The following is a 27,515-nucleotide window of genomic DNA, read 5'->3' as shown; positions in this document are numbered from 1 at the left end:
ACAAAATGAAAGGTTCACATTCTTCTTTCTGAATTTTGTTCAGTTCAAGTTGTAGCGCGCGCGCCTAACGAGGGAATTGCCCTTTCCGGAAACTCCAAATGGAGACCGAGCTCCACAGAGCCCGATTTTTTTTTTCACTGATGCCTCGTGTGCCCTAACTATGTAATGGATGTAGGAATGGTGGTGGCGCTAGGGGTAGAAGCGCCGACCCATGAGGATTGTTATCTCCTGACGATCGACTTAAAACGAACGTTCGAGCACTGTCCAACAAGCCAATGCAGCAGCCCATTTCTTAGCTCCGCTGGCCTGTTGTTTGAGCGGATGATCCACCGGATTTCACTGTCTCAACCTGATTGATGATGAATCTATACTGTGCTAAATAAATGTTGCTATGCACTGCAAGAAAAACATACTAATACACACACAATATAAAATATTCACCAGCAAACTGAACCTTCAAAATAATTTGAAACAATGCTCAGCCATAGGAGCAATCAGATTTATACTCTGAGAGCGCTCAATTGTGTCATCGCCGCAGCAATGATTCTGTATACTTTTGCATTTCCAATCCAAAAATTTCACAATACATCCGTGCCTTTTCTTATTGATAAGGAAAACAAGGACATGGGCCAATGCTTGCATCAAATCAGTCCTGCCACCGCAGATGACAAGGAGACAAACACAACAACTTATCTTCAACTAAATGATTATAAATTTTACAGCATTTTCAGAAACGGGGTGCTACATCTGCACTCCCCATCTTCTCGCTGACGGTGGAACCAAAAGATGGGCCACCCTTCCGGTAGCAGACAAGGAACTCGGTTGGGTATCCCTTCAACTTGTGAGGCTTGATTTCCAGGTCCGCGAAAGTGAGAGCTGTTTCAGGCAACAATGTGAGCCAATGCCATGAGTAAAAAAATGAGATCATTGTATTGCTTGTAGGCAGTAGCCTTACCATCTTCAGATACTAGGTTGTCTACAGAGAGTGCATTGATCTGATCGAGATTGAAATTTGAGGGAGTTGGCAAAGGAAAAGGCACTTTGTTTAGCAGCAATTCCCTTGGAGTAGCAATAGCCTGCAAAACAAGAACAGCAGCAGTGTCAATACGTAGGCCACCAGATCCTCAGTTTGTCTGAACTTAAGCATGCTGCTATCTATATCCATACCCGTGCAATAGGAAAAGGAAGATTCACATATCTTGGCCATTCGCGTATTGTTTCAAACATCAACTCAGCCTGTAACAACCACAGCATTATCATCTTATCATACAAGTTTAACATAGTTATTATTGCATAGCAGTTGTGTACGGTAATTACCAGGTCACGAATAGTGTAAACATCTGGTCCACCGAGTTCATAGGTCTTTCCCATGCTGGTGCCATCATCCTTGAGGGAGTTGACAATGGCAGCAGCAACATCCACAACATAAACAGGCTGAATCCTGCAAAATGTTGCATCAAGTAATTCAGCTGCTGGTGGAAGCATCTAAGAAGTATAGAGCACATCATTTCATGATAGAAGTAAAGAGCAAACTCAATTACTTTGTAGATCCACCACCAACTAGTGGGAGGAAACCCCAATTTTTGGCATACATTGCCCATCTGTTCAAAATCCGATCTTCCGTGCCAATCAGGGTTGCAGGCCTCATGATTGTAGCCTGTTGATGGATAAAGACAAAATTGTCGTTGCAGTCATTGACTACATACAAGGGAAATATTTAACTGCTAACTTCAGATAGTACAGAAACAAGAACTATGATGGCAACTATAGTTGCCGAAACTGAGAGAAGATTCTTACTTCAGGAAATTCTTTTAACACAGATTCCTCTCCAGCAGCCTTTGCCTGAAGCAATCTAGAAGGTGAAGAGGCTGATGCCCCTAAAGCAGAAACCTGTATAAATCTAACGATACCCCCATGCTCCTTGGATATCTGTGTAAAATCCAGTACAACTTGTTAGTAGCTGGTCAATATATAGAGTATTAGTGTAAGACTGCATGTTACAGAAAGTAGAATTTAACAAAAATATCATGTGTCAGAGCACCAAGCTACAAAATCTTGTGCTCTGGAGTACACTGGATGAAACCAAGCCACGGTCATCTGAACATGTACAATTTGGAATAACAGCTATACTTAATCATGCCAAGATAAAGCTAGCACTCATAGCACAAACCAGCAGAACAGTTTCCTTGTCTATGAATGTAATCCCAGGTCGAGAACAGGTGGGCCATAGTTCACAGGACGAGAGCTCAAGTTGATTCTGGTTGCAAGGCATCTACTCCTAATATCAATGGCCCTTGCAACAATAGTCTACATAAAGCATGCAGCAGGAAGAAAAATGGATGTTTACACAATGCATACCATAGCAAGTTGTTCAGCCATATTATGGTTTACTTCTTCAAACCCATAGTTTCTTGTTTCAAACTCCCGTCCTGTTGAAATTAAGTCGACATAAGTAGAATGAGATTTCAATATGACAGTAATGTGTCTCAAGAAAACATACCAATGAGGTTGATGACCACATTTGACTTGGCTACAGAAGCCTTAATCGAATTCACATCTCTTGGGTTGTATTTCATTGGAACAATCTGCCAAAAAGATGAAAATACGTAAGACGGAAAGAGCAAAGGGATAATGGCTAACACTATTTGTTAGTAGTTCTTGTACCTGACCCAAGTCACCCATTAATTTCAGGTGGCGGTGAGAATCCTCGCAACCTCTGAACGGGACAAGAACCTGAGATCCCATCTTTGCTGAATAAAAATAGTATTTTGAGAAATCCATGGTTATTAAGTGACAAATAATTCCGTATAGCACCACAGTCTTATCATCTCACCAAGCTGTTGCACAACGTAGCGTCCAAGAAATCCAGTAGCTCCAAACACTGTGGCGACGATTCCACTGTCAAAAATAGCGGCAATGGTTTCTCGTGTTAGACCGAAGCAACACTGCAGGAATAAGGCAACTCTGACAAATTATTAGAAGACTCTTGTTGGTCTGAAGACATTTTGATCCAAAGATGCAATGACCATGCTGGATCAGAAAAAACATTAGCACACTGCTTTTTTCCAACACATTGCAACCTCAAGTCCTAATGTTCACATGCTCGACTTTTTCTAAATTTGGTTTCATGGGACAGAGGGAGTACAAATTACTATACCAGGAAAAGAAAATGAATGGACATGTAGTCGCACAAGAGCTTACACAAAATCACAAAGGTTCATATCTTGTTCAACATCATGCCTCCAATGTTAATACCTACCTATATGCACAATAGTCACTACTTCACCAATAGCAGTGTACAGAACCCCAATTCAGCTCAACTCACCTAAAACTGCACTAAAAGTCAGGTCACAACATGGGTTGCTGCTGTAGAGCTTGGGACTAAAAGTCAGGAGGCCTCTATACAGATAGGCTCGTGAATAATCAACCTAGGAGTGCTATTTTGAAGCCGTAATTACTGCTAACAGAACATTTCAGATGGCATCAATCACTCAGACACAAACAATGCAAGATGCAAATACAGTACGTGAGCTAGAGGTCGTGTCGAACTAAGCATCAAGGAGGTCATGGCATCACCTCTCTAGCACGGCTGTATGAAGAGATCACAACACTGTAGCGATGATTCCACTGTCAAAAATAGCGACAATGGTTTCTTGTGTTAGACCGAAGCAACACTGCCGGAATAAGGCGACTCTGACAAATTATTAGAAGACTCTTGTTGGTCCGAAGACATTTTGATCCAAAGATGCAATGACCATGCTGGATCAGAAAAACATGAGCACACTGCACACTACACAACTCAAGTCTAATTTTCACATGTGTACTACTCCCTCCATCCCATGAAACATGTCTTGAGTTTGTGTAAATTTGGTTTCATGGGACGGAGACTATACCAGAAAAAGAAAATGAGTGGGCATGTAGTCGCACAAGAGTTTACACAAAATTGGCAAAGGTTCATATCTTGTTCAGCAGCATATACCTACCTATAGGCACAATAGTCACTACTTTACCAATAACAGTGTACATAACTCAAATTCAGCTCAACTTAACTAAAACTGCACTAAAAGTCAGGTCACAACATGGGTGGCGGCTGTAGAGCTTGGACTAAAAGTCAGGAGGCCTCTATACAGTTAGGCTCGTGAATAATCAACCTAGGAGTACTATTTGAAGCCTTAATTACTTCCTAATAGAACATTTCAGATAGCATCAATCACTCAGACACAAACAATGCAAAATGAAAATACAGTATGTGAGCTACAAAGCATCAAGGCGGTCATGGCATCACCTCTCTAGCACGGCTGTATGAAGAGATCACAACATCAACATAATATAACACACAGAAATGAAATCACCCCGAGGGCCAGCCCTACAGCATCGAAACGCCCAACCCGATTGACCAGAGTTCAGAGGAGAAATGGTTACGGCTTCACCTCACAGAGGACCTCCCTCCCGTGCCCTTGCGGACGAGATGCCCCGCCCCCTTGACCGCCGGCGCCCTCGCGGACATGTGCCTCGCGCCATCCGCCCCGCCGAGCCCTGCATCCCAGAGCCAGCCAGCCACCGGTGAGATCCACCCTCCATTTCAAGGGCGCGCGGGGAGATCTCCGATGCGTACCTTGGGGAGCGAGCGCGGCGGATCTGAAGGCGGAGAAGGCGGCCGATGAGGCCGGGGAGAGGTGGTGCTGGTCGAGGAGGTGGCGCCGCAACGCCGCCGCCTGCATCGTCGCCGTCGTCGGTGGTGGTCGCCGGAGTCGGAGTTCGGGAGGAAGAGACGGGGAGGCCGAGTGGTGGTAGTGGCTGGTGAGATGGGTAGGGTCGTCGGAATCTAGGAAATGTGGCCCAACTAGTATGGGCCTGATGAACCCTGGGCCTCAATTTTTAACTGGGCCGCGGCCCGTTCTGTAAACCGTATTCTAAAGCTTCGGTTGGTGGGGTGGGCCTCGTCCGCTTCCTTTCCTGGTCTTCTCCGGCGAGCACGCCACCGCCACCGCCGCCGTAGACAGGATGGACGCTCAGGCGCCGTGGAGGGCGGGGTCGGCGGGCTCCAGGATGTCATACAAGAACGCCACCCTCGCCTTGTGCGCCATCAACGTGCTCGCGGTAGCCCTCCTCCTCCGCAACCACTTCTCGGCGTGGCCGCGCCTCCCCGGCAGCCACCGGTTCGACTCAGGTACGGAAGCCTAATCCGCAGCCGATTTTGAGTACTTAAGAGAATCTGGTCTGCTGTTGGACCGTTCGGGTCGAGAAATCTGCTCGATTTGGTCCCCAAATGTAGCACGATTAACTGCCTCAGGCGCAGTAAATCTAACCCGATTGGGAACGCTTCCCTTTAATTCAAGTAAATGTAGTGTATGATCTTGAATAACACCAGGCATCATGAAATGTGGGCTTGTTCGTTGCAAGCAAGGTCACCAACAATTTTTATTTTTCATTCGGAATCCCAGACGAGCAGAGCTTCTAAGTTCTAAGTCGAGAGCGTGTTTTTTGCTCCATATACAAGACATGTCCCCTTGCCACAGTAACATGTGTAGCTTTGCATGTTTAGGCCATCATATACCAGCACCTTTCCTTAATCGCACTCGGTATCCTTGAAGCTTAGATGTTTTAGCTTTATCCTTCCACTACAAATGCTAGATTCATATCATGGGACACAACTTCTTTAGGAGAAATTAGACCATATAGTTTCAAGGCATTTCACTATTGATTGATAACTAAACTGAGTGGAAAGACCGGGTGCTACTGTTTGGCAGCTCAGCTACGGTACATATGGGAGTCTGAAGAGTTGCGTCGTGCTATGGAGCCTGTGGATTTGATCAAGAGAGTAAGTCAATGCACACTTTGTCCCTTTGTTCCCTGATTTGAAGAAAGAAAGAATACTCATCGTGTTGCCAAACAAACAACAAAAAGTATCACGTAGTGGTAATGCTCATTGAATGTTACACAGGTGAAGGAAATTGAGCAAGAATCTTATGGTGAGCATGGCATGTCAACGCAAGAAGATCCCAAGCAGACGGCTGCCGTTGACTTATCAAACAGGTTGAAGGATTTACGGCAAGGGAATGATGGCAGCAGCCAAAGAGGTTATTTAATCCATCTCTGCCTCTTTTCTTCGCTGCATATTTAGGAACATATTATGTATTCGGCAGAAATAGCTATACTATCTCTGTCAGTTTGAACCTGGAGGATTTTCATGCATGGCTGTGCAAGTAACTGGCTTGAAGTGCTATATTACTGCTGTCTGTGCCCGATAATTTCAAACGCCTTAGCACGCCAAGGTTATCGTATTTTGGTTCAGTAGTGCTGCAAGCTCACACAGTTAAAAATTAATCTTGTTGATTTACTGATGCACTGGATCCACATGAAAATGGTTTTTTTCCCCTCTGTTTACATCCACTGCCCTTTACTGTGACATGCAGCATAACATCATACTCTATGGAACAGAAGTCTGGTTACACAGTGGAACTACCAACCAAACTAATCTGCAAATCATACACGTGGAACTTGAAGCTCTTCATCACAGCACTGACAATTTGAAACATTGAATTTAGTATTTTGCATGCTTAGCTAACATTAATTCTAAGCTGGTATTTTGTGCTCCAGCAATCCAATCTAGTCCACTGCGAAGACAAAGACAGGAAACCATGAAAGATGCAAATTAGGCATACAGTTGCGTCGTTCTCTGTATGAAGCAATGTTTTGTTTTTCTAGACGAACTGGCAATCTGCCGTTCTGGAGCAGTACTGCTCTGTGATCGATAAGCCATGGATTGTTTTCGCATTTGTTAGAGGCACATAGCATGCCAGATGTTTTCCCTACCTGGCCTGGTAGTCTGTAGAACCTGACGATCTCTTGTGTGAAACCATGGTCAGCTCTGGAGGAGTGGCGTAAGCGGAAGATGGAGCGCGCAAGGCAGCGAGCGATCGACAAGGATGCGATGATGCCTGGGACGAAAGCACGATGAAGCATGTACCAGAAGAGTCCCGGAACACAAGGGCGGCGTGCCGCTCTGCGTAAGTAATGATATATCTCGGCACGTTGGAATGCCAGCACCTGCATGATCTTTCATGTCTGTAAAATGACCTGGGACACTGTCGTGTGTGTGTCGCTTCTGTAAATTCACCTGTAACACTGTTGTTTTGGAGAAGAAACGAAGATCTGATTGGTGTTTTTAGTGATGTGTTTTGCATTTTTGCCGGCAAACACAAAGAGCCGTGCTGGTCTTCGACGTTCCTGCAAATTGGACGGCCTGTGTAGAGGAGAAGAGTGCATCATGGTGAACTACTGGTCGTTGAAAGCAACATTATTGTCGATTTTTATGCACTTGTTGTAACCATCTGAATTTCCATGAAAGCAGCCTCTCTCTTTTTTCCATCACAGTACTCTCTTGGGTGAGTGGTAGAGACAGACCTGCTCCACTGGTCTTCCCGCCGTCCACGCGTTCGCCGTGCGCGCGAGGCGAGAGGCCACCACCACCACAAGCGCCGCCCGCGCGCGTGGCCGCGCCTGCGCCCACCACCACCGGTGACCGGCCCCTCCCCCACCACCCGCGAGGCAAAAAGAGCACCGCGGCAGGCTGAAAAAAGTTATTCCCGTCCACCACCACCACTCCAGCTCGGAGTCTCCGTCCGTCCCAGTCTTCGCCGCACGGACCGTATTCGTCTTCCCCTCCCGCCGTCTCGCGCGCCTGGCCACCATGGAGGCCACGGCATCGGCATCGGCGTCGGCGCCGCACCTCCTGCACTGCGGCGGGTTCGGCCGGACGCGCGTCGCGGGGCTCGTTTCCCCGCTCCCGCGCCGGCGCCGCCTCCGCCGCGTGCTCGCCGTCGCCACCGACCCCAGGCCGCCGCCGCCGGCCTCCCGCCAAAGGGCTGCCGCCATCACCTCCACCGTAAGTTCCGCTGCGCGTCTTCTTCCTGCCACGCGCGCCCACGATGATCTGTTCCCTGACACTCGGTTTTCTTTGCCTGTGCCTGATGAACCAACAACGAATGCAGAGGTTCGGGGACGTGTCCCAGGAGATCAAGCGGGTGCGGAAGCAGATGGAGGAGGACGAGCAGCTGGCCTCCCTCATGCGCGGCCTCCGCGGCTCCAACCTCCGCGACGACCAGTTCGCCGACAAGGACGTCACCATGCGACTCGTCGAGGTACCTTCCCCTCTATCCCCATTCCCCATTCCCCAATCCCCTCCCCCATCCCCAATCCACTGTTGTCTGCACTTCAACATTTCCACACACACAGTTCGATCACACCCATGGATTCATGGAATTGGACATTTACTCGGTCCTTTTACTCTGAATCTTGCTGTACACGCACCCGCAATAGCATGTCATCTGAATTCTGCTGCCTTTTTTTTTTCCTTGTTTGCTTCCAGGTGACCAACACCGAGGGGCTGCCGCTCGTGTACAGCCCGGAGATCATCTCAGCCTACTGGGGCAAGCGCCCGGGGGCCGTCGCCACCCGAGTAGTGCAGCTGCTGTCCGTGGCCGGGGGCTTCATCTCCGGGATCATATCTGACCTCATCGGCGACAAAATCAAGGAGGTACTTACTGCGGTCACCAATTCGTACAACACCTGTGCAGTGCTGCTATTTTCCTTTGAAACCAGTGTATGCCACTCCATCTACTCAGCTGACCCATGCATCTTCTTCTCTTTGGATGCTTGATAGAACGAGGTGACGCGCGCGATCGAGCTGAGGGAGATCGTCACGTCCCTGGGCCCCGCGTACATCAAGCTCGGCCAGGCGCTGAGCATCCGGCCGGACATCCTGTCCCCCGCGGCCATGACCGAGCTGCAGAAGCTGTGCGACAAGGTCCCTTCGTTTCCGGACGACATCGCCATGGCTCTCCTGGAAGAAGAGCTTGGCAAGCCATGGCAGGAAATATACTCCGAACTGTCTCCCTCCCCAATTGCTGCAGGTAAATTATACTAGAAGAAATCTTGGTGTTATAAGCTTTGCTGCACTGACCAGCTAAGGCTGAGCTAATTGTTGTGTATCGTGCCGCAGCGTCTCTGGGACAGGTATACAAGGGCCGGTTGAAGGAAACGGGAGAACTGGTGGCTGTGAAAGTGCAGAGGCCATTTGTGCTTGAGACTGTCACCATAGATCTGTTCATCATTAGAAATCTGGGGTTGGTCCTCAAGAGATTTCCTCAGGTAGACATATAATACTCTTCCGTATCGTTGTTGAGAAATGATGTAAAAGGCAACTCATGCTGAAATTACTGAATTCCGCCAGGTCGCCCTTGATGTTGTTGGCCTAGTAGATGAATGGGCTGCCCGATTTTTCGAAGAACTTGATTACATAAATGAAGGGGAAAATGGCCTCCGCTTTGCTGAGATGATGAGAGAAGATCTTCCACAGGTAATCCCTTTGGTAGCTTAGTAGAAGCAGTGTGATGATATGGTCGTACTGAGTGATTTTATTCTTGTACTGTTGGATTTTTAAAAAAAGTATTTATTACGGTGTACACATGCAAGCTTCACTGCCATGCGGTCCACTTACGAATTTATTCAACAATCTTCCAGGTTGTTGTGCCAAAGACATATCCTAAATACACATCCAGAAAAGTTCTTACTACAGGGTGGGTAGATGGAGAGAAGCTATCGCAAAGTACTGAGGACGATGTTGGGTCATTGGTTAATGTAGGAGTTATATGCTATCTAAAGCAGGTTTGTTTTTCTTCTTCTTTCCTGTACATTACTCATGTTATTCAGAATTGCATGATTGCACACGTACTTTCTAATGGGAAGAAGTGTTTCAAAGAATTTTTTTGTCATATTATGTATTACAGTTGCTTGATACTGGATTCTTCCATGCGGACCCACATCCCGGAAATATGATTAGGACACCAGATGGAAAGCTTGCCATTCTTGATTTTGGTAAGTCAAGAGTATGAACAACCTATGCTTCTCAAGTTCTCATGTAGAACCTTAAAAAATTGCTATGTTTATAATTAACTGGTAAGCAAAACTTATAAATGTTTATCGATTCGGTGTTGCAGTAATGACAACTTTATAACCTATGCTTCTCAAGTCCTCATGTACAACTTTACAACTTTCTAGTAGTACGATGACTTGCTCGCAAAGTAGTTTCCAACCTGTTTTACTAATTAGTGTGTCATACACTAGATTAAGCATGACAAGTGCAAACGTTTTGATCTCATCATTTGCATATCTTAGCCTGTTTGCCCCTTTTGGTAAAACAAATATTGTATAACATGGGAAACTAATTCTGCTGACTAAATTACAGCTGTTTATTCTTATCTTTTTAACACCCTATTTTTTTTTGTAAATTTTGATACCATCTTCTTTAATGCACATGAAAATAAGTAACAAAACAGACCTTCTTTTCTTCAGGGCTTGTAACAAAACTGACTGATGATCAAAAGTATGGAATGATTGAAGCAATAGCTCACCTTATTCATCGCGATTATGATGCAATCGTTAAGGACTTTGTGAAGCTTGGTTTCATCCCTGAGGGAGTAAACTTGGATCCAATCTTACCTGTGCTAGCTAAAGTTTTTGATCAAGCACTTGAAGGAGGCGGTGCAAAGAATATCAACTTCCAAGAGTTGGCAGCGGATCTAGCACAAATAACATTTGATTATCCATTCAGGATACCTCCGTATTTTGCTTTGATTATTAGAGCCATTGGAGTATTAGAAGGTATAGCTTTGGTAGGAGACCCTGAGTTTGCCATCGTGGATGAAGCATACCCATATATTGCACAGGTCAGCACCTTAACCTTTGATTTAACTTCATGTCATCCGCATGAATTTCTATGTTTTGAAATGATTCTATTTTAAGTATTGCATCTATGAAAAATGCATAATACCTGCAGGTTGATATTAAAATATTTCTTCTTTGGTTTCACAAATAAAATCTTGCATTCGTCTGTTGTGATGAGAGGCCAAGTTTTTCTATCACTTATTCATTTCTTTGGTTGATTCTAACAGAGGCTACTAACGGACGAATCGCCCCGACTAAGAAGTGCCTTGCGTTACACAATATATGGCAAAACAGGTGTCTTTGACGCAGAAAGGTTCATTGACGTTATGCAAGCTTTTGAGAATTTCATTACTGCAGCAAAGAGTGGTGGTGGGGAGGACATGCAGGGTAACATGGCTGGGCTGGGTGCTATAGGATTCCAACCTACTACTGGTTTAGTTCCTGCATTTCCAGTGGCCACATCGCAACCTGAGAACCCAGTCCAAGCTCGGGCTGCTCTTGGTTTTCTACTCTCTGATAGGGGCGACTTCTTCCGGGAGTTCATTCTTGACGAGGTGAGCTCTCATATCACAACAGTTGATAATGATCTGAGGAATAGCCGTTGTACTTGGTGCAGTGATTTACTGAATGCAGGAAAATTTACCTTTAGAAAATTTAAGTGCTTGTTTATTGATCCCTCTTGTTTTCTCTGGTGCAGGTTGTGAAAGCCATCGACGCAGTTTCAAGGGAGCAATTGCTACAAATTGCTGGATCTTTTGGGATCAGAAATCCGACCCCAGTTTTTGGTATGGTTCCTGTCAGGTCCACTGCGTTGCTTCCTACAATCACAGAGGAGGACAGGATCATCTTGAACAATGTTGAGAAGGTTGTCAAATTCTTAACAGCTGGGACAGCAAGTCCAACAGTGAATGGGGTATGCATGCTAACTGTTAGCACTTTTTTCTTCTCAAGAACACGCAAAAACTTACATATTGTATTTTTCTTGGCAAGATGAATTGATATCGATACATGTTCTTTCTTTTTATGGCAGGACGTAAATATCATGTCTGTAGTGCAAGAGCTTCTACCTATTTTGCCGAGCATCTCGTCGAAGATCCTACCAGACATTTTGAGCCGGTTGTCATCAAGGGTGTTCGCACGGGTTATCCGGGAAGCATTTTTGTGAAGCGGTCTTTTTTTCTTCTTCTGACTGGAAACTAGAGAGTTGTTTCTCCTTTTCTTTTTATACAAACAACACACATACACAACGATAGAATGTTGTACAGCAATATGATGTATATAATTATGCCTACATATGTATGCAGATTAACCACTGTTTAACCAACAATTCCAACTTGTCTTGTTATATCTTGCATGTGGAAAGAAATGAATGTATAAAATAGAAAACACATAATTCTTTTTTGAGATATAGAAAACACATAATTCAGTGTCTTAGAAGTCAGGCTCATCAGTCAATGGATACACCAACTCATATGAAACATCTCACGGAGTGAGTTTCTGATGTATCAACAATACAAAGTAAGATGCTTGCTGACATTTCAACAAAATAAAGGTTTTGACTTTCAAGTTAATCTTGGTTGGCTTGAATACAGTTTCAACCTCTGTGGGCGCACTCTCCGCCTCTCCTATTTCATCAATTCAGCCTGCAATAGATCGCAAAAGCTGAATACAAGATCACAGATAATGTTAATTTTTGGCTAAAAAAATCAGAATGGTACCAGAGTTGCTTTCAGATCTGCCACTGCGGCGTCAAGTCTCTTATGGCAGTCTGGGACCATCATCCTTGACTCAGCCAAGACATTCTCCTGAACAAGTGAATGGCATTAAGATGCAGTGCACATGCTCCAAGGTACCAATAATCAGCACTTGCTCATCTAAAAAAAAAGCACTTCCACTGTAGCTCTATATCTGATGTAGGCTTGCTCTTATGGCAGACTCTGTCCTAAATAGTGAAGAATTAGAATAGAGCATACTCTGTCCTAACTAGAACAGAGCACACTCCATGTGATCTTAGCAAAAGAGAAGACAAACACTGCATGTCCAGCACTAGGAAGATGAGGAATAATCAAAAGAAAGTCCTGCCAGTGGGAGATTTTTTCACCTGCTGCTTGAGGTCGTCAAGATTGGCGCCTCTGTTCTTCATGACGGCGGTCTTGGCCGCCTCCCTTCCCACCACCTCCTCGTACGACCGCAGCTCCTTGGCCACCCTCATGCACGTCGAGGTCTTGATCTTGAGGCTCCTCAGAGTCGCCATCCTGAAAACGCAAGAACCAGCGGCAGCAACAGATGGGATGCAGTGAGCGAAGAGAGATGGAAATGAAGGGATTGTTTCTCTCCAGGGTGTCAGGCCGAGGAGGCGACTGCGAACCGGGAAAGGGTGGCCTACCTCAGGGTCAGGGTTGCTGCTCCGACGAGGCCTCGCGGCGGCGGCGGCACGGCTGGTCCGGCGGCTACTGGAAGCAAAGATGGGCAGTGAAGCCGTGTGCTGGGCCCAGTAAGCTGAGGATCGGGTCGGTCCAGTAGAACAGAGAAACACTGCTCAGTGATGCCCAGTAGATGCGACCCGTCGTCTCCAGCTCTGGTGCCAGAGCATGCTGAACACTTGTTTTTTAACCTACTTTTTTTTGTTTGGCAAGATGAATTGATTTTTTTTTTCGAAAAGGAAGATGAATTGATATTGAAAAAGGTTCTTTTATTGATGCCAGGACGTAAATATTGTGTCTCTTGTGCAAGAGCTTCTACCTGTTTTGCCGAGCATCTCGTCAAAGATCCTACCAGATATCTTGAGCCGGCTGTCATCAAGGGTATTTGCATTTGTAAAATGAGTATCTTTTCTTCTAACAGGAAAATACATAGTTATTTCTCCTTTTTTACAAGCAACACACACATCCGCAACGATAGAATGTTGTAGGCCAATATGATGTACACAAGTGTATAATTATGCCTATAAATTGTTAGGTGTAGATGGGCTGCAGTCCAGTAAAGCAGCCCATGTAGCCTACAATCTAACATAAATATGCAGATTAACCAACATTTCCAGACTTTTCGTGTGAATTCTTTGCATGTGGCAAGAAAAACATGGTTATATATCCTAGAAGTCAGGCTCATGAGTCATAAATGAATACACTAATTCGCATAAAACATCGCATGGAATGAGTTTGTGAGGTATCAGATATACAAAGAAAGATGCTTGCTAAATTTACTACTACAAAACAACAGTTTTGATTTTAGAGTTGATCTTCAGTTTGCTTGAATAGAGTTTAAACCATAATAACCTAATGGTTAACCAATATTATCCTTTTACACAAAATGGTTAAATAGGTTCAAATCCAAAAGATAGGTTAACCAGTCCCCATCATGTGACATTAGTTCGGCGTTATGAGAATTGAGAAAGACGGTGACACAATCCAACAAAATCAAAGTGTATTTTCCCAGAACCTGAAGACTGAAGAAGAATGACCAAGCAACAAGACGGCCCATATTGCTAAAACCGACTCACTGATTAAGCAGTTGTAGCTGATGTTTAAACACAGGGGCAAGCTGTTGTATCAGTATACAAATGAGTTTCGGAACACACACACACACACACAACAATTTAATCAACCTTCCATGTCCACAGCACATACGAGTAAATACATTTCTTTTGTGAGGCGCAAAATAGAATCAGCCTGATCAGAATGATTGTGGTTGAGAATGACAAAACTACTCAAAATTGGAATGACGCTTCAAGACAAGAATCAAGAACGATTAGCCAGATAAAAATCCCCAGCACTAAGAAAGACATGCTTTCCTAGCTGCAGAACGATCGGCGGATAGCCTTCCATGCAGCTCACCGTAATCTGCAAGAACAGAGTCGAAACATATAAGAGCTGAAGAACACACCATGGAAAATTGTTAACAGCAGTGTGGATTCCCTACCTTGCCATTTCCCGTCTGGAATTCGTTCTTCAGTCTGGAAATGGACCTTGATGACAAATACACTCTTAGCGCATCTACATGGTCACTGTTACCTGTTCCGTTCAAGGTACCACATAGGTTACTCACATAATTTCTCGGACAATGCCATGATATGAACACAAAAAATAGCGACTACTTGCACGAGTTCTTCGCAATTGCACAATGTAGATACCTGAGGCATGGGGAAGGAGATCGGGTGTGAGCACAGGCATGCACCTCGCAATGTAGATGACAAACGACATGTCATGTACATCGTGAGACTCCTCACAGATAACTACCTGCAAAACATACAATTACATTGCAGTGAGAAGTGTAATGACCCATTAAAATCACTTCAACACCATATTTTCCACAAACCACTTTTTGCATGTATTACCGAGTTACGGAATAAATGCTTGAAATTGGCAGTAAACCCAGACTGTATGATAGGCTCAAAACTTAACACCACAAAAGTTGCCCTCACATAGCTGCTTATGCTCACAAAGTTAGCCAAAGATCCAGCTTATCTGGTCTACTTTTGGCTCTCTTATGATGTGAAACTTGATCTTATATTAAGTCAATTACCAGAGTATGCTAAGTCACAGATATATATCTCCATTATCAAGGTTACTATTCAACAAAAAACTAAAGCAAACGTATTGAAGATGCAAAGTAATTACAGGTTGATGTTCAATTTAAATTTATTTGATGGTTGATGAAGGTTAAAGGTTGAAAATAAAAGCTCACCGTATCTGATGGTGCCATTGCCTTTGGAACTAAAGAATTGCCAAGAACTTCCCTAATATATTGATCCTGCACAAAATAATAATTTTCGTGAAAGGATGTTCCAGTTTCTGAAACAAGAAACTTAATTTGAGAAATTTGACTGGCCTGTGACTGCAAAATCTCTTCAAGTCTACTGCTGCAATCGTCCACAGGTTTGTAGTACACATCAATTAAGTCTGTAGGTTCTAGCTGAGCAGTCTTTCGCAATTTCTGGATTTTGTTTACAACCTGAACAGAGTTGCTCATGAATTAGGAGACCACACTATTGACTGAATCAAAACAGAAATTAAACTGGAGTATCAGGAAGACTAATGCACTCAAACGAGCATGAAAGTTCGACACAAGAGATGCTATAGTTTTCCTTTATTCATTACCAAAGTCCCAGCAATGCCTGTATTCAATACTAAAACATCATGATGTGCGTCAGGAATAATTAGTGAATTTTCGGGCATCAAGAAAATGTGCTACCAGTTACCAGACAGCAAACATCAATTGTAAATTTTAATACACCAAAAAGACCAAAACAATCTGTGTTAAGCAAGAACCAAGAGCACTAGTTATATATAAATAAAAAAATTGACTACCTCTCGAGCCACTCCGGCTTCAATCAATGATTGATCAGCTCTGAGATCCAAAATGACCAACACATCACCTACAAAAAAAAAGGTATTGATGGTATCCATAGTAACTAAGGATGAGCAGAACTACCAAGAGTGGCATTTATGGCATACCATCTCCTGCTGCATCAATTTCCTTCTCTGACACGTTTGCAGGACGCTTGAACTCTCGGACCACCTAAACACACAAAGTTCATCAGGTAATTTCATAGACATAGTGATGCAGTAAGTTTTGTGCTAAATAATGTAACTGCACATGAAGGGACATGAGCTCATGATAATCAGGAAGAGTGCCTAAATAATAAAAGAAACACCATGTATTATCTTGGCAATCAAACCAGTTGCTAGATAAAGATATGTTCTGGAATACAAACAAACCAATTGGGAAACTTATTTGTATCTTAGAGACTACAAAAGTTAACCAACATAATACCACAGGTGTATCTTCTTGAGATAAACTGAAATTTCTCAATTCAATTCGCATCTGCTATCAATCATTCCTGTTCTGAAACTAACAACCTAAAGACTAGAAGCATGTAATGTTACCTTAATGTCATCTAGCTTCAAGCAATGACCAAAGAATGAAATCTCTCCGCTTTTCTCAAAGGCTAAGACTTGTTCCTGGGTCATTTTCTTCACTCCATTTGATACTTTGCCCATGTCCTTACCTAGTCTTTTCCCTAGAACACTGAGAAAATAGAAGGTAATGAGCCATGGCTAAAAATGGCAACAATTCTTTGCACGTTAGGAACACATACCTAAAATTGGGTTCTGCCCGCAGAGAAGCATACATCATGGGATCATTACATGGAGTCACAGTCTTAACATTCATCTCCTCCATGACATACTGTATGGTAAAAAGTACATTATTTCAACATTAAACAATAAGGAAACCAAGCAGCCACTCTACATGATGAAAACAAAGTAGCAAGATAGTTACATAGATCCAGAATAGAAAAGGATTATAGGTGTAAATCTGACAACTTTTGGCCTCATAAACAAACCTCTTTCAATTTTCCTGTGATATCTTCAAGAAATTCACTGTCAGGATGAACAACCACCATTTCCCTGGGATTTGAACTGGTTAAGCCGGCTTGAAATTTGTACTATAGTATGATGTCGAAAGGAACATATGCTTTTTAACAGGTGGTCTCATGAAGTAAAAGAATTACAGGTATACAATTTGAATAAAACTGATAATACAGTCTTCAGGTTGCAATAGAACTCCACCAATGTTATGACAACTACCACAATGATTCTGACTTGTATATACAGGGGGAACCGAACCGATGTTATGACAACTACTACAACTAAAAAAGTTACACGCACTTCTATGGTTGTGAGAGGAAAAGTTACAACCAAAATGCGCACACTAAAAACAAAATCCTTGAAATTATCTTTTGTCATACCACTGCATTAATTAACAGGAAATTACAGAACACATAATACAATGCAGCCTACCTACCTAACCAAAATGCCCCTACAAAAAAACACTGTTACAGAAAAAAGTAGAAGAGAGTCCAGACATACTTCAGTGGTGTTTTGAGAGCTTTGCTGTGCCGTTCACGAATATTGCGTGCAAGATCAATGATGGTCATCATCCTATTCACACTTTGCTCAACACGCTCATCTCTCTGATCATGTGGGGAGAGAAAGCATTAGAAGACAGAAATGGTAAATAAAAGCTGTATAGCTGCTTTGATCCTTGTATGTGCCTAATATAATGAAAAATACAAAAGAACACTATGTGTCTTATAGAGAGAATTGAAAGGAGTGTAGACTATCTGGTGAGAAAAAGTTACCTCCCCAGTTGTGGAAGGGAAACTGCAGAAATGAATGCTCTCATGTGATTTACTTGACACCTTCCTCAGATTTTGATAAAGAACTTCAGTAAAGAACGGCGTAAATGGAGCCATCGCCACACAAGTTGTTACAAGTGCCTACATTTCATGGTTAAAACCATTAGAGAAGAAAAAACACCAAAATGGTATAGTTGATGCATCAGGGATTGCGAATGCATAAACCACTGCACGAAATGTAATAGATGGTACCAAGCAAGAAAAGATAATTCCCGAGACTTGAGTAATTATCTTATTGATGTCAAGAAAATGAGGGGTCGCAAGAAAATAGTCACAATGCTGGTTACAGGCTTGTGAACTACTTCCAGAAGAGAAAGGTGCAAAAAAAAAAGCATTGGCTCATCAGCAACAGGTAAAAGGGCATCTTAAGAGGTTGTAACTTGCAATATATGAGTACAGCACTTAAGGATAGAAATCCCACCACTCCATCAACAATTTGTAGCATTGACTACTCCTTCCGATCGATAATAAGTGTCGTGGTTTTATTTCAAATTTGGTCAAATTTGAACTAAAATCAGGCACTTATTATGGATCGGAGTATCAAAATAAGTTGAAACTGTACACTGCTTGATAGTTACTTACATGGTAGAGAGTTGAAAGAGAAATTTTGCAGTCTACTTCTCCAGTCCTTCCTTTTAAACGTTTGCGGTTGAACCGCACATAAATATTGGTGAGATTGTCAATATATTTTACCAAATATGGCACCACCTGTATGGGTAAACAAGCTATCAAGTTTGGTCATAGCACGGAAAGATGAATTGACATGACCAATACAAATATCCAGGAAGATCTACCGTGTAAAGCCGATATGCATCCATCTCCTGGAGAACAAAGCTAACAAGACTTTCAGTTGCAGAGTTTATCCAATGATCCAACACATTGGATGACTTCTGAAGTGAAGCTTGATCAATTGGAGAAAATGCTCCAAGACCCTCAACTTCAAGTCTCTTTGCGTTTTGGACAAGAAACCTATAAGCATTATACCACGGGAGGAAAACATCTTTCACCTGATCAAATCAAAACCTGTTAGGCCACAGAAGATACTCTTCACCAAGACACTTACATACTGAAGGAAGACACTTACAACACCAAAAACACCAATCCTTTTAAACCGTAGAGACTCCGCACGTACAACTGGAGAATTTACCAAGTACAGCCTCAAAGCATCCTGGAAAGAAAAGGAAAGAAACAACAAATTAATTACAATTCTAACTCGGACAAATTGCACAATCGCAATCCTTATGAGCTCAAAACACATGTATCTTCAGACAAAACAATAATACTGTATACACTCTAGAGCATCCGTCATATAATGAGTGAAAACTGGTAACAATCATTGACTTGTAAAGAGACACGACATACCGCTCCATATTCATTAATGACGTCCACGGGTGGAGGGTAATTCTTTTTACTCTTGCTCATTTTCTTACCATCCTCCGCCAAAACAAGACCATTGCATATAAGATTCTTAAAAGCAGGCTTCCCAAATAATGCTGTTGACAACACCATCAAGGTATAAAACCTGCAGGATGGAATCAAATCATGAAGGTGGTTATAACACAAATGAGTAGCGCATGAAGAAAAATATACTACTGTTATACATTATAGACTAATAGAAATGAGACTAGCATTATAAATAGCACGTGTACTCTTTTTGCTCATCAAATGAAGCCAAATGATTGCTACAAACTCACACAAGTACAAAACTAAATAACATAAGTATTCCAAAAAAAGGATGCCAAATTATTTGAAAAAGGGGAAAAAAAAGGGGTACCAGAAACAATATCAATGGACATAATTCATGTTAATCTTAGAATAATATTTCAGGCTCTTCTGTACAGGATATATTAGGATTTTAAGCCAAGCATTGAAAAGAACCTAGGAGATACCTGACAGTGAGCTATTAGCATTTTCTGTTGTGCTGCATATTTTGTTGGTTTTCTGGCTTGGTTGTGCATTTCGTCAGTTTTTTGGGCAGGTCTTTGAAATTTAAATCTTTGCCAAATGATGATAGCCATGCCATAACTTATAAAGTAAATAAAAGCAACCTCAGAATTTCCCATGTTGATTTGATGGCGGAACAGATTTTTGATCTAGATTGCAAGAGCGGTACATGAAAGGACTGAAATAAATAACAAAAACCCTACTAATTCTTATTTATTTGCGAGAACATGGTGACAAATAACTGCCGAAGATTGTGAAGGGAGTAACTAACCATCCACGTGTTTGATCTAAGCCCTCTGCCACAAAGTTGCCAGGAAAATTCTTCTCAAATAGTTCACGATTCTCAAATGGATAATGAAGGGAGGCGTATGGCATGGATCCACTCTCAAACCAGCAGTCAAAAACCTGAAGGCATCACAACCGTTGCTCAATGAGAACCATTTGAAATGAAAGCATTGATATGCAGTCATAAACATTAACATACATGACAGTTGATGGGTTTGCCAAAGTGTACCCTACAAATATTTTGGTCATCACCAGAAAATCGTTCTTTGTTTGAATAGAAGCCTATTTTTTGGCATACCAATGACACCAACTCTGGTTCGTTCTTTTAGCCAATGTGGCCAACTCATGGGCAAGCAAAACCTCAAGAAATTTTTTGACTAGCCAAATCTTTGGTAGGGTAACCGTGGGCAAAAAACAAACACACCCATAACCTTGGCATGGATAAATCATGAACTACACAAGTAGACGTTGGAAATAACCTTACGGCATGCAATTAACTGGGAAATTTAGTCATGTATATCATTCTAGCAATGCATGGGCTGTGGCACATTTCTCGTTTCTGTTCTTCCAAACTTCATAAGGAATCTGAATACTAGAAATAACTTACGCAAAACCAATGTCACATATAATGCCATGAAGATTAGGCAACAAGATAAATAGGTGTAAATGGGTTTGTTAAGGGCTTCTTACCTAGACATTCACGAAATATTAGTTCATCAAGCCTAAGAAAGTAATTCCGTTACTTGATTGATTATAGATATAATATGTTTTCAAAAACATAATTTCATATACTCCCTCTGTACCGAATTAAATGTCACAGATTTGTCTGATTCGCATGATGTTGTCAGAATTGTGATTTTGAATCGGATCGCAACCTCTACGATAGGATCGCCAATCATATGATCTTAACTATGCATGCATCTATACATTAATTTATCTAGACAAATCTGCGACAAGTAATTCAGGACAGAGGGAGTATTAAATATTACAGAACTATTAGTTAGCATCTAAATGACCATAGATCTGCAATCCTGAGATCTACCTTTGCCACATTCCCTACCATACAAATCTGACCTCCCCTCCCACCTTTATAATTCATTCTATTCTAATCCTCTATTTTTTTATTATGTATCCAAGGACAGAGTTCGACAAAGTTTCTACTGAAACACATAGAACAATGTACAACGAAGATGTCGAAGGTAGGGAAAATGTAATATATGTCAACATAAAAGAATATGTACTCCATCCATTTTAAAGTATAATGCATACTAGTTTTTTGGTTGAAGTCAATTTTTTTGAAGTTTTGACCAAATATCAAACTTTGTAAAGTTTGACCAAGTATGTTGATGTTGATATTGTTTTCTAGATACTTGGTCAAACTTCACAAAGTTTGACTTTGACCAAACTAAAATGGACTATACTTTCAAATGGAGGGAGTACTGGACAAGTGAGGCTAAGGCACCCTAAATGTGGGTCGAAACAAACTTACATCCTCAACACGTTTGAGCACCCCACGCCCTTCTCTGCTAGGAATCGTAATATCATCAACATGGTGGCGGTGAAGATCGTTAACCTGACCGAAAAAATCCAAAATGCTTACATCAGGACCAAAAACATTAATGTCCACGAAAAAACATGTGTAAAAAGGTTTACTATTGTTTCAATTTTTCAATTAAAACAACATCAAATCACAAGAATATGTATATTCAGCCACAAATAGCGCAAACAATGAAATGAATCTTGCACAGTGGAGATATTAACCTTGACGCCAGATAATCTTTCAAGTTCTTCAATGGAATCTATAACAACAATTTCTTCACCATCTTGGCTGATCCAAACTGGAAGTGGAGTACCCCAAAATCTACTTCTGCTAACAGCCCAGTCCCTAGCACCTTCTAGCCAATTATGGAATCTCTTTTCCTGCATATACATTGTTAAAAATAAAATATAGATCAAACACACTAGACCAAATCATCTTTCATAACTATACCATTTCCTGTCACCTAAACGCTCCAAGCAGTTTCGTAACAATCAACTGAACTATAGTACATAAGTACTAGGTGCACAAAACAGAAAGAAGGCTGGTATTAATTACATGGTGAGGGGAACAGAAATTGATATAGCAAGACAACGTGTGCATTGATGGAAAAAAGAAAACAAGGTAGCTATAAGTACATATCAAAATGAATATTAATTATTAAAAAAAGGTGGAAAGTTTGAACAGATCAAATGGCTAAGGGCACATCCATGAGTTAAGACCCGTAAGTATCTTCCTAAATACAATGTCACAGGCTACAAACCATAACATACCTTGACATAATCTGGAACCCAGTAGGTCTCCTTGTTGCATTCGAGTAACTGGTCCCTAATCTTTTCAACCTTGATGAACCTACAGAAAAGCTCTTTCAGACTTATATGCCTCAATAATAAGTAATGCAACCAGAAAACTGTAGTGGACATAAAAGCAGACAGGCACAGCTAAAAAGGGGAACCCAGAAGATTCAACAGAATGGAACGATAGAAGGATAAAGCCAGACTTCATAAATGGATTGCTCCATGTGGTAAGAAGAGCACATAAAAATGGACTGAAGTATCACGTTCTTTAGAAAAGATAAAAGCATTTGGTGCTAACTTAGTAGCAGGCAGAACAATGAATGCACGTAGATTGTGGAATTTCATTTCACTTGAAAGAAAACAAATTTGGTCACGATGCTATCATATCATCTCATGGAAGAAACTTAAGATAACAACCTATGATCTGTAGCATAAAGAGTCTCATATGTTTAGTTTTTTTTTTTTTTTGACAATAGGCTCATATGTTTAGTTTTTTTTTTTGACAATAGGCTCATATATTTAGTTATTTAAACATTTGAGGAGAGTTCCCCTTAACAACCAAAATTATAAGAAGGAGAAAAAGGCTACCCTCTCCCCAAATAGCATGTGTTCCTTGTGGTGAGCTAGTTCATGTATAACAGCACTCGGACACCAGTCAGCACATGGACAAACTAATTTACACAGAGTGGCAGAAGATGTTTACCAGCTTGGAACAGCCCGGTAAATAAGAGGAGTACCCGAGCGCCAACAAAATGGATAAGAGTGCTCGATGCTCCCTTTGCTAACAAGTCTCCCTTTATCCTGTTTATGTAGATGGTCAATCCTAAGGACAACATAAACTATCCAGTTTATTCAATGAACTATATTAAAGCGGTTTCGAAACAATGCACAGTATTATCTATAATAACAAGACAAAGTATGCTGAGAAAGTAAAGCACGCTTATGCCAACAGTCCCAGTACACTAGCATAGATTGAGACCATTCATGCTATAAACCTCATTTACTATTGCTTGTATTGTATCCCATGAAGATTACCAGGATAAAAAAAATATGATAATACATCAAGGTTTAAGCACAAGCTTATAAGGTTGTTCGATACTAGAATCAAAAGTATATATCATGTAATGTCTTGTGCACTAGATTAGAACTCGACTCAAAAATAGTGTATAGTGGTTGCCAGTACTGCTGAGCAAGAAATGGCAATGCATTCTTTACAAATAAGAGCACATTGAACACTGGAAAAACGACTTACTTTAACAGCGCTGATGATATCCTTGTCGGCCTCTTTGACATGTCGCCCTTTGAAGTCAGTTATCTTCTCAATGAAGCAACCATCATCATCAACAGCTACAACAAGTCCACTAGCCTGGACGTGATGCAGATACCAACAGACAGAGAACAAAAGATATTCAAGCAAGTCATGCTCGCAGCAGAATACATGTGAAAGATGCATATATAACTTCGAAATGCTGGATAAAAAGCAACACATGACATGGCTATCTCGGAAAAGTGGCAGAGTTAAAAAGGCGACCTCTTCAAGAGATGGCTAGCTAGACGTAACAAGCTGCACAACTACAAAGCTGAAGGCATGCAATAAACAGTGAGGTCCCTCCAAATTGAAAAACAAGATAAGCAAATAAGATGACGCGGTCGCGTGCCATCAAATGATTGGCAAAACCCCATAAACATGTTCTTCGATTCAACCTATGGGCACTGAGAGGATATTACTACATACTATCCAATAGTTTCCGCATCAATGTCGAAAAATCGGCGATTAATCAGCCAGTTAATCACTGCTCATGGTGTGACCATGTTCAATATTGGGTATTCGTCGAGTTAATTGGGAGATTCTCAATTAATCGGCCTAGCTACATGTTGGTCTGGTCCAACTTAACTGTTTGATTAATGGTCGACCGATTAAATCACTTAATCAGATGATTAGCAGATACTCCCTAGCTAACCGAGCAGAGCGTACGGTAAGTAGTTTGACTCGTCTACTCTTTTCTCTCAGCCACCAAGGCCTTAGCAACACAGCAGCATGGTAGGTATTCAATATTCAAATCATATGAGAATTATTCTAACCTCAATTATCCCACCGCTAAGGCAGACACGATGATCATCTTCACCAAACGCGGGAGCACAATGAACAACTCCGGTTCCACTATCATCAGTTACATAGTTATCCGCAATCACCCTAAATGCGGTGTCTTGAAGCTCCAAGAAAAAATCAAACAGAGGAGTGTATCTGCGACCAGAGAAAACTAACAATGAAAACCCACAGAAAAACTCTAGATAGTCTTGGATACAAAATTTTGGAATTGCTCAAACAACTCCAGCAGAATTATTGTGAACAAAGCTATAAAAGGCTACCTAAGGAGAATTGCTATCCTGCAGCATACTACATCTAGTTTTTTTAAAACTTAGTTAAGTAGTTACAGTCCTTATGGACACCTCCAAAGTACAGGTTAGTGATAAGGATAATGTTATTTCCATTATGTTGTTGATAACAAATCCCATATTCCCATGAGCTAAGACAGAAGTAGAAGATAACTCACTTTTTGCCTACTAAACTTGAGCCAGGAATCTTTTCCAATAATTCATATGATTCAGTATCCAAACCACCCTGGGGAGCTTCAGCAGTGCTTCCCTTTGCTTGCTTCTTTCCAGCAGCTTTGGCCTTAACTGGCAACTGCCCAAGCCTAGTTTCCCCGACAATGTATACTGTTCCATTTGACTTGTCCTTAACCTGACAACACAGTACACATTATCAACACAGAAACAAATAGAAGTTCCCAAGTATAGAAGAGTGTCAAAAGATATAATTCTTGTGACACAACGACTACAGGTGATCTCGTCACACTAAGCATAGCAGACAGGCAGTATGACAAATACGATATTTGTTAGCAGCCAACTCGATACAGTTCTAAAAAAAAAAAGGTATCATCATAGTTGTTCCAAGAATAAATTCATTAGAAATGTTATATAGCCTTTGTGCACAAACATTACAAATATGTCTAGTTGACATTGCTGCAGGTAAACGCTTCTCCATACTGATACTGTGATACATTGGGAATTATCCAGAACTTGGCAAATAAGTCCTTGGTGGAGAACTCAATTAATCGAAGAGATAGACGCATGCATTGCAGATGCAAGAGCATTGTAGAGACAGAGAATAATGCGTAGAACCTTAAGAGTAAGATCAGGTAAATGATGCCAGGCATAACATACTTCCAAGAAGCTGATTGAGAGTTCTTGTTATGCTTGCATTATGCCATATAGGTTAGATGAACATCCAAGGTTCAAGTGTCACGTAATTGTTCACTCTATAAAATTCCTGGGTATCTTCAGTTTTTCACTGGGTTTTTTTTATCAGCTCTGTTCCTTGCAGAACAAGGTTTTCAAGTGTGGAGTGCAAAGTAGTACTAACAGTCAGGAAACTCGAAATAAACCATAGCATTGCAATGTGGAAAAAAAAGTGCAGTGCAGCAAAACAGAGAAGCGCTAACCTTGGCATACACAAGATTGGCATTGACACACAGTGCTAGGTTGCTCGGGAGTGTCCAAGGTGTGGTAGTCCATGCAACGAGAGCTGCATTGTCCGCATCACCAACGATAGGGAAAGACACCATCACTGCTGGGTCTGGGACAGTCTATGGCGGCATAAAAGACACGGTTACTACAAACTGCAACAGCAGATTATTATGAGGTTAACCAGGAAGAAAGGGAATCACTCACCCTGTAGTCCAGGCCTGCCTCGAAGTTTGAGAGTGCGGTTTTGCAACCTGTGCTGTATGGCATAACCTGGAACAAGAGCAACAGTTGAGGACTGCCAAATTCGGACATAGAAATTCGACATTAAAAACAAATCAGACTACGAGCTTATGAAATGTCCACTACTACCCTGAAGCCTAAGCTTGCTTGTACCACACTATGAGCTCAGGATTGTGCACAGATTCGAAGATTAACAGGGGGTTGGGATTACCTTGAAACCCTTGTAGACGAGTTCCTTCTTCCATAGCTGTCCGAAGACCCACCACACGCTCTCCATGTAGTTTAGGTCCATGGTCTTGTAGTCGTCCCTGAAGTCGATCCACCTCCCGGAGCGCGTGACTACGGCCTCCCACTCGGCGACGTACTTGGTGACGATGCCGCGGCAGGTCTCGTTGTACTTGCCGATGCCGAGGTCGAGCACCTGCTGGCGGTTGGTGATGCCGAGCGCCTTGTCGATCTCGAACTCGACGGGGAGGCCGTGGCAGTCCCATCCGAAGCGGCGCGAGACGTGGCGGCCGCGCATGGCCTGGTGCCGCGTGACCACGTCCTTGATGGTGCCCGCGAGGATGTGGCCGTAGTGCGGCAGCCCCGTCGCGAAGGGCGGCCCGTCGTAGAAGACGAACTCGTCGCCGCCCTCCGTGCGCCGCATCTGCTCGTGGAAGGCGTCCAGGTCGTGCCAGAGCTTGAGCACGCGCTCCTCCTCCTCCGGGAAGGAGAAGTCCTTGCCCTCGCACACGTCGTCCATGGCCGCGCCGGCGACGGCGGGGGGCTAGGGTTTGGGGCGACGCGGCGGCGGCGGCGGAGAGGGGATGAGTTTGGACGGAGGAGAGGAGAAAGGGTTTAGAGTGGGGGGGATTCACGTCACGTGCCGCGCGCGTGCATCCTGTTCCTGCCTGCCGTCCCGAGGAAATTTTCAGTTCGGTCCCTCCTTCCTTCGCTCAAAGGGAACAACAAGTTATTTACAGTCTGCTGCGCCGTGGGAGTCACGAAAGACACCAACGACTTTGAGCTATTTACGTAAGGAAAGAAGACTTTTTGAGTTCAAGGGTAGAGTGGAGTGCAAGTTTAGTGTCTGTACGTACATGAGTTGTGTATTTCGTCAAAAGACCTTCTTCTGTTAACTTTTCAGAGCTAATCTTGTATTCCTAACTACTTGCCTCCCGCTATTGGTTTTCCTGGCGTTCTAGTAACGCCAACGCCGTTTTGCCCGAAAGGAATTTTCATCGGATTTTGCATTGGTTCCTTTCTCGTTCAT

General features: G+C 42.5%; 4 protein-coding genes and 1 pseudogene across 4 annotated transcripts; 2 read left to right on the top strand and 3 right to left on the bottom strand.

Annotated features, from left to right (window-relative positions):
* Window positions 1–449: 449 nt before the first annotated feature.
* LOC124688773 (NADH dehydrogenase [ubiquinone] 1 alpha subcomplex subunit 9, mitochondrial-like) lies at window positions 450–4,738 on the bottom strand. The gene is made up of 12 exons (XM_047222409.1): window positions 4,616–4,738; window positions 4,431–4,536; window positions 2,834–2,898; window positions 2,665–2,750; window positions 2,501–2,585; window positions 2,359–2,429; window positions 1,798–1,929; window positions 1,542–1,657; window positions 1,318–1,441; window positions 1,168–1,236; window positions 956–1,076; window positions 450–876 (listed from the first exon to the last, which is right to left on the bottom strand). Exons 1-12 carry the CDS (start codon window positions 4,719–4,721, stop codon window positions 728–730), a joined length of 1,230 nt encoding a protein of 409 aa, XP_047078365.1. The 5' UTR covers window positions 4,722–4,738; the 3' UTR covers window positions 450–727.
* A 266-nt stretch (window positions 4,739–5,004) lies between these two features.
* On the top strand, window positions 5,005–6,961 carry LOC124688772. Its single transcript, XM_047222408.1, has 4 exons — window positions 5,005–5,170; window positions 5,751–5,821; window positions 5,945–6,080; window positions 6,870–6,961. Exons 1-4 carry the CDS (start codon window positions 5,005–5,007, stop codon window positions 6,959–6,961), a joined length of 465 nt encoding a protein of 154 aa, XP_047078364.1.
* An 850-nt stretch (window positions 6,962–7,811) lies between these two features.
* Window positions 7,812–12,039, top strand: LOC124693426 (uncharacterized protein sll0005-like). Its single transcript, XM_047226902.1, has 12 exons — window positions 7,812–7,888; window positions 7,995–8,144; window positions 8,372–8,539; window positions 8,666–8,915; window positions 9,005–9,153; window positions 9,236–9,361; window positions 9,526–9,669; window positions 9,792–9,879; window positions 10,357–10,730; window positions 10,956–11,282; window positions 11,426–11,641; window positions 11,759–12,039. Exons 2-12 carry the CDS (start codon window positions 8,040–8,042, stop codon window positions 11,891–11,893), a joined length of 2,082 nt encoding a protein of 693 aa, XP_047082858.1. The 5' UTR covers window positions 7,812–7,888; window positions 7,995–8,039; the 3' UTR covers window positions 11,894–12,039.
* LOC124690925 lies at window positions 12,011–12,982 on the bottom strand (annotated as a pseudogene).
* Window positions 12,983–14,174: 1,192 nt separating this feature from the next.
* LOC124693424 (isoleucine--tRNA ligase, cytoplasmic-like) lies at window positions 14,175–27,043 on the bottom strand. The gene is made up of 27 exons (XM_047226901.1): window positions 26,472–27,043; window positions 26,225–26,290; window positions 25,996–26,139; window positions 25,045–25,235; window positions 24,572–24,734; window positions 23,742–23,855; window positions 23,193–23,290; window positions 22,466–22,544; window positions 21,917–22,075; window positions 21,645–21,728; window positions 20,142–20,275; window positions 19,289–19,448; window positions 19,011–19,094; window positions 18,721–18,933; window positions 18,509–18,634; window positions 17,870–18,007; window positions 17,598–17,701; window positions 17,072–17,135; window positions 16,826–16,914; window positions 16,614–16,755; window positions 16,182–16,245; window positions 16,035–16,102; window positions 15,556–15,678; window positions 15,412–15,477; window positions 14,858–14,963; window positions 14,647–14,738; window positions 14,175–14,567 (listed from the first exon to the last, which is right to left on the bottom strand). The coding sequence occupies exons 1-27, from the start codon at window positions 27,003–27,005 to the stop codon at window positions 14,466–14,468; spliced, it is 3,507 nt and encodes a 1,168-aa protein (XP_047082857.1). The 5' UTR covers window positions 27,006–27,043; the 3' UTR covers window positions 14,175–14,465.
* Window positions 27,044–27,515: the final 472 nt, after the last annotated feature.

The sequence above is a fragment of the Lolium rigidum genome, chromosome 2 (genome assembly GCF_022539505.1).
Source record: "Lolium rigidum isolate FL_2022 chromosome 2, APGP_CSIRO_Lrig_0.1, whole genome shotgun sequence".
NCBI lineage: Eukaryota > Viridiplantae > Streptophyta > Magnoliopsida > Poales > Poaceae > Lolium > Lolium rigidum.
This window is presented reverse-complemented; position numbering and strand designations above follow the sequence as displayed.